This window comes from Oryzias latipes, chromosome 10, assembly GCF_002234675.1.
Source record: "Oryzias latipes chromosome 10, ASM223467v1".
Classification (NCBI taxonomy): Eukaryota; Metazoa; Chordata; class Actinopteri; order Beloniformes; family Adrianichthyidae; genus Oryzias; species Oryzias latipes.
In genome coordinates this window covers 13,953,490-13,959,951 of record NC_019868.2, presented here as the reverse complement: position 1 = coordinate 13,959,951, position 6,462 = coordinate 13,953,490, and the positions used below count along the sequence as shown (strand labels likewise).

Genomic DNA, 6,462 nt, shown 5'->3' with positions numbered 1-6,462 from the left:
TTTTTATATAAACTACTTAATTAAGAAAGGAATAACAAGAGATTTTGACTTGTGAAATGTCAAAAGTGACATTTAAGGTGTCACAACAGAGCAAAATATGAAATAAAGACGCCCCTTAAACTTATCTAATGTACAGTTCAGGGACTGCTGCCCGTTTTTATAGCTCAGTGGGAAATTTGTGTACAAACATGCACTTTAAAACTATTGGTTTTTGGTATAGACTTTAAAAAAGGAATCTGTACTATCTTGTCTGAATTATCCCAAAACATTTACCTATCACAATAGTGAAAAAAGGCTGAGTGCCAAATGAAGTCTAAATCAGGTCAAGCAGTGAAAAACCTCGATAAACAGGAGTCATCTAAATAAACATATTTAGGAATACGTTAATAAATCTTTAAGAGACATGTGTGCTGTTCTAAAATGTTTTAAAATGAGTGTAGAGGCCATAAATATCTAGGTATATTTTAGGCTAGTTTTTAGCAGTTTAACTAACTATCCTTTCTTACTTATTTACAATGAGGATCAAAGATAAATCAATAAAAATCTATAAATTTTTGTTTGCCTGTTAATCTATAATTCTGTAGTGTTAATGAAGTGCTGTTATGTTGCGAGGGCTACTTTTTCCGATTATCCTGTGTTTCCTGAATGCACCATGACGTTGAAGTTCTCTCACGGATTTGGAACCCCAGATTAACGACTTTGTTCAAATTGTGTTCCCCCGTCTGCAGGTTTCTGTGGTTTAACACTAAGTTTTGTAAGTTCGTATGTGTGTTTTGGTCTGGTCTGTATCCCCGCAGATGTCTGCCTCACTGAGTCTGCGTTTTCTGCGTTGCTGCTCTGAGCAAGGTACCGAACCGCATGCATTAAACATCATCACAGTGAGTGATTCAGTTCCATTCCTCTGGCTCTCTCTCTCTCTGCAGGTATTTTTGGATTTGGCCCCGGTGTCATCATGCGAACTTTAAGTGTTAGCGTGCAGAGAGGCGGTTATAGTACGTGTTGCCAAAAAACAACAACAACAACAACAAAAAAGAACTGCAGATTATTGGTGTTTTCTGAATAATGACCAAGTCTAATAAATCCTTAAAAAGCACTCTGTAATTTCCTCTCTAATCTTCTTGCAGAGTATGTCAATGCCCAAGAGCTGCCAACTGATCTGAGATCTATAACTGACCGTGCTGCCACAACCCTGCTTTGGACTGAACTCTTTAGAGGTAACACTCCTTTTTGATTTTAGCAAAGATGGAGCGTTTTGTAAAAGCTAGACAATTCAGATTCCCAGTAAACATGTTTTACAAACTGGCATTATGCAAAACAAAACAAACCTATTCATACATTAACAGATGCACATACTGTTTGCACCTCAGCATACCTAATGCATTTTGGTTTTCTACTGATCTTAATTATTTCAACTTTAATGAGCAGAAAGTGTTTAAGAAAACTGAAGGATTGGGTTGATGTTATTGATAAGTCTCCCGTTTCCATTTCTCATACTGTAATTATTAGTACACAGTGTCTGGCTGATGTTCTGTTTGATTCCTTTGTCCACTTTTTCCTCACAGGTTTGGGGATGACTATGAGCTACCTGTTCCGGGAGCCTGCGACCATCAACTATCCATTCGAGAAGGGCCCTCTGTCGCCACGGTTCCGTGGCGAGCACGCCCTTCGCCGATATCCTAATGGAGAAGAGCGTTGCATTGCCTGTAAACTGTGTGAAGCCATCTGCCCTGCTCAGGTGAGCGCAAATTAACAGTGTTTTACATTTTTATTGTAAATAAAATGATGCACATGTCAACAAATGAGAAATAGACATATGGCAGACAGGAAGATAAATGACAAGAATAAAAGCATCGTCTTTCAAAATGCAAGGATGTAATAAGTAAAAATAAACCTAAAAAAAAAACTAAAAGGAACTGGTCTGCATTTATCGAATGCTTTTGAATTTGTGTTTTACTTGTATTTTAATTCAGTGTGATACATTCTGTCTTGTGTAGTTCTTCTATTCTATTCTGTCCTGTTCTATTCTATCCTATTCTATTCTATTGTTCAAATGAATGACATGCTACATAAGAAAAGCTTTTTTTTGGCAGGTTATACAAATAAATAGTGCAGGTAACTGTCTAATGAGCATTTGGAGCAAGCAACAGCGAAAGCTCTGGCCCCCCAGAGCTTACACTTTGACCTTGGTTCATCCCAGAGCAGCTGATCAGCTGATCTGACTGAAGTGGAAGTTAAGGAAAGGAAATAAAATATCTACAAATACTACAAAATTTACAGGCTGGTGGTGGAGAAATGCCAAAGTTGATGTTAAGTAATATTTTCAGGTCTTTCAATTTTGCTTATGACATACTATATTTTTCTGTAGCATTTTTTTTAACGTTTGACTAACACTCAGTATGCACACGACATGCTGGGCTCTTACAGCCCTTTATCCTTTGAAGTAAAGATTTCTTATACCAAGAACTGCTTGTCTGGTCTGATCTTTTGTTTCCTCATGTCTAAGGCCATTACTATTGAGGCTGAGACTCGAGCTGATGGCAGCAGGAGAACTACTCGCTATGACATTGACATGACAAAGTGAATCTACTGTGGTTTCTGCCAGGAAGCTTGTCCTGTTGATGCTTTTGTTGAGGTAGGAAAAAGTATTGTATTTTTTATCGCGATTTTCTTTTGTTTGGCGATCAGAGTGGTTTTTCACGTTTGAATGTCTGGTATTTCTTTTTACATTTGTCCTTTTCTCTTTAAATTTCTCTAAGGGTCCAAACTTTGAGTTTTCCACAGAAAGCCACGAGGAACTACTGTACAACAAAGAGAAGCTGCTCAACAATGGGGACCGATGGGAATCAGAGATAGCAGCCAACATACAAGCAGACTACTTGTACAGATAAACCTTTTGCATCTGCAGTCTTTACTAGGCTTTACTGCATTAAAAGCATTTACTTTACTATTATATGAGCCACAAAGCCTTTAGGTCTGCTGCTTTCCTGTCAGAATTTAAAATCGTAAAAACGCACAAATTATATTATATATTGTACAGATGAGTAGTGTTAAACTTATAAGTGTTAAATTTGCACATTTTTATACAAAATGAGGCTAATACAAAGTCTGGAAACACTTTGATCTGACTGTGTAGTTTGAAAAATGTGAAATACTCTTATTTAGGACTAGTTATGACACTAAAATAAAGCACATTGGAAAATGTTGTGCTCATTTGTTTGTTGCATTGCATCATTGTCTTAAAATAAAAATATAAGGACGCATTCATGAGAATATAAAGAACTAATAGCAGACTTTTATATATTTAATATTTATATATTATATTATTGCTATATTTATACATTACATTATATACATATATAAATATACTAAACTATATATTTTTTAAACTGTATTTAGAACCCAAACTCAAAAAGGTAATTCTTTTCAAACCGTTTAGTGAGTCACGTGACCAGGGCGGAAACTGACTCATAGTCCACGCTGAATCTCCCGCGAACGCGGCCATTTAGTCTTTCCTCTCGCTGCAGTTACACCGGTGAGTCTGTGATCACTTGCTGCCGCAGGCCATTCCATATTTTCAACTTTGTACCCGTTTAAAGGGTTTAATAGAGAAAAATACGTTGAGGTAGGATTAGGATTCACGCGTTTGTGTAGGCCATGTGATGTGTGTACTCAGAGAAACCAATCAAGCTATTCGTGTTTCTTTTTTGTATTTCTGTGTGCCAACTGCTAGCTAAGCTAAGCTAGCAGTTGGCCCCGTTGAAAAGAATACCCACGGTGCTAAGCTAACGCTCGCGTTTGCTAGCAGTTATTAAGGGGACTTCTGTGTGCTTTTTCATAATCGTCTGATTGTATCCTTATATTAGATTTTAAAAATACCGTAAATGACTTGCACGTGAAAAACGTGCTTAGGTCGGATTCGAACCGGTTTACAGAGGGGAACACGTTTGTGGCGTATCGAGACCAATTGTTCTAGCCGAACAAGAAAAAGTGCGCTCTCGCGTCATATGGCGCACTACGTTAGTGCTTGTTAGCATTCGAGCTAGTTGGTAACCATCGATTTTAACGTTGTGCCTTAGGGCAGGTTTGTTTTTATTTAATGATGCCGTATTCTTTTGACCCGTTTTCGTTAATTATGTTTTCGACTAAAAAGAGGAACGCATTGCTACACACTTGCTGGTGTGTATAGAACATGCTAGAAGTTATAGGCGGGTAACGGCCCGGTTCTTCTTAAACTTACAGACCGTAAATTCCACAAATAATTACGGTTGTAGCTCTTCGTTTAGTCATATTTAATTTCCTCTAATGTGACCAATGCTAACCCGAGCAGACCGCTAGCATGCTAACAAATTCATCCCGCCTTTCTTTTTACTTAGAAAAGTCGCAGCCATGGCTGATTCAATGGGGCAGTCTGTACCAGTTGCAGTTTTCAAGGTAAGTTATGTCATAGCAATTGATATGTTTATTTGTTGCCCAGTGTTCGTAAATGCTAAATGCAGTGTCTCCTCAACAGTTGGTGCTGGTTGGAGATGGAGGCACAGGAAAAACGACTTTTGTGAAGAGACACATTACAGGAGAGTTTGAGAAGAAGTATGTAGGTGAGTATATTCCACTGTAATTACAGATAAACAATATTTTCATCTTTTTAGATATTGCTGTACAAACCGAAACAGTTGGAAGTTCCCAATACTATTTTTGAGTTAGAATGTGCTGGAACATCATTCAAATCTTTGATTGTATATAATAGCCAATATTTTACTTGGGGTGTCGCGTTTAGTGACACGGAGGTTTAAAAATAGTCAAAAAGCTCAAAGTTTGCATTTGAAAGTATTAATGTAAATATTTTCTGTTTAGCAATATGTGGTATTGCAGATAAACCCATGAGCCACGCTTAAAAGCAATATGGTTTTGTCTTGATTTTAAAATATTTTGTGCTTTCGATGACACCTCTACGCGTCTTCTTCTATTACAGCTACTCTCGGAGTCGAAGTGCACCCACTGATGTTCCACACCAACAGAGGACCCATCAAGTACAATGTCTGGGACACAGCTGGTCAGGAGAAATTTGGGGGCCTGAGAGATGGCTACTATATTCAAGGTGCTCCTTTTATTTTCAGAGAGGTTGTCTTGTGCGTGTGACCTCTGAATATTAAAGTTGATACTTATCTGTCCCATCAACAGCTCAGTGTGCTATCATCATGTTTGATGTCACATCTCGGGTCACCTACAAAAACGTACCCAACTGGCACCGTGACTTGGTCCGTGTCTGTGAGAACATTCCCATTGTCCTTTGCGGCAACAAGGTAGACATCAAAGACAGAAAAGTCAAAGCCAAGAGCATCGTGTTTCACCGCAAGAAGAACTTGCAGGTAAAATTGCTTCTTTTCTTTTTTTTTTTAATTATTCAGTGTCTCTGTGTTGAATTTACACAAACTCATTTGTATTTGTCTTATTTAATTTCTTTTTCCAGTACTATGACATTTCTGCCAAGAGTAACTACAACTTTGAGAAGCCCTTCCTGTGGTTAGCAAGGAAGTTGATCGGTGATCCAAATCTGGAGTTTGTGGCAATGCCTGCCCTTGCTCCCCCAGAGGTCCTTATGGACCCCAACCTTGCCGCTAAATACGAGGAAGAACTTCAGGTGAGTAGTACACGGTTTTTCTTTCATATTGCACATTAATCATCATGTGCATTCATTAAAAAAACAATAAATGTCACAAAGGAACGATATACACGCTCTGCTTCTGTTTTCCTGTTGGGTGCTTAAACATTATTTTGTTTTCCAGGTTGCATCACAGACAGCACTCCCAGATGAAGAAGATGACCTCTAACCTGGGAACCGCTTTCCTTAACCCTTTCCTTTTACCCTTCTCTCTCTGACTGTGGACAGGAAGTTGTTTTGCCCCTTTACTGTAAAATCCCTTTTCAGATTTTTTTATTTTTGAATTTTTTTGTTTTAAAACTTACAAAGAAAAAAAAACTTTGTGCAAAAGTTGTCGTTCTAATTTCATTGTAGGACAAGCCCATCCCAGATTTGTTGTTGGCATGGCAACGTGCTACTTTTCATCAAGCACTCTCCACTGCATCTACCCAACTCACATAATGCTGTTGTACGGTGTACTGGGAGCACTAAGGGGAATAAACTTTGAATAAAAATATTGTCATTAAAACATTGACTTGACTTTGTTTTTGCTTAATATCTTTGTTTCCTAAATAGTACATGTAAATGTGAAATAATCTCAATGATAGTTGTTTATAAAAAACTTTCAACCTTAATTGCTCTTCAATCCTATTTTCCTTTAAAAGTATTAAGGCTTTTAGGCATTCTTTGGTTAAGGAATTTAAAGATGTATAACTGGCGGCTCAAATAGTGAAAACTTGTTTTATTAGCTTGTCTATTGCCTATAGCAGCCTGTGACCCTGAGAAGGGTTCATCAAGTTCTGAAGATGATGGATTGATGACTC

The 6,462-nt window shown here is 37.8% G+C and overlaps 2 protein-coding genes across 4 annotated transcripts; both read left to right on the top strand.

The window, feature by feature from the left end:
- The first annotated feature begins 639 nt into the window (after window positions 1-639).
- Window positions 640-3,200, top strand: LOC101164653 (NADH dehydrogenase [ubiquinone] iron-sulfur protein 8, mitochondrial-like). Its single transcript, XM_011480088.3, is given in 6 exon segments — window positions 640-846; window positions 924-992; window positions 1,125-1,214; window positions 1,563-1,735; window positions 2,504-2,632; window positions 2,757-3,200. Coding segments are annotated over 6 exon segments (675 nt in total). The 5' UTR covers window positions 640-764; the 3' UTR covers window positions 2,889-3,200.
- A 241-nt stretch (window positions 3,201-3,441) lies between these two features.
- On the top strand, window positions 3,442-6,173 carry ran (RAN, member RAS oncogene family). Of its 3 annotated transcripts, none has more exons than XM_004073231.4 (7): window positions 3,442-3,532; window positions 4,374-4,431; window positions 4,511-4,595; window positions 4,970-5,095; window positions 5,179-5,366; window positions 5,468-5,638; window positions 5,784-6,173. In XM_004073231.4, the coding sequence occupies exons 2-7, from the start codon at window positions 4,387-4,389 to the stop codon at window positions 5,826-5,828; spliced, it is 660 nt and encodes a 219-aa protein (XP_004073279.1). In that variant the 5' UTR covers window positions 3,442-3,532; window positions 4,374-4,386; the 3' UTR covers window positions 5,829-6,173. The 3 variants fall into 3 exon arrangements, with proteins under 3 accessions (XP_004073279.1, XP_004073280.1, XP_020562191.1); XM_004073232.3 differs by having other exon boundaries at window positions 3,528-3,622; XM_020706532.2 differs by lacking the exon at window positions 3,442-3,532 and adding an exon at window positions 3,790-4,176.
- Window positions 6,174-6,462: the final 289 nt, after the last annotated feature.

Coding starts and splice junctions, on each gene's coding strand:
- ran (XM_004073231.4), top strand. CDS start 4,387: ATGGCTGATTCAATGGGGCAGTCTGTACCAGTTGCAGTTTTCAAG. Junction 4,596..4,969: donor GTTTGAGAAGAAGTATGTAG/GTGAGTATATTC, acceptor CTTCTATTACAG/CTACTCTCGGAGTCGAAGTG. Junction 5,096..5,178: donor AGATGGCTACTATATTCAAG/GTGCTCCTTTTA, acceptor TCCCATCAACAG/CTCAGTGTGCTATCATCATG.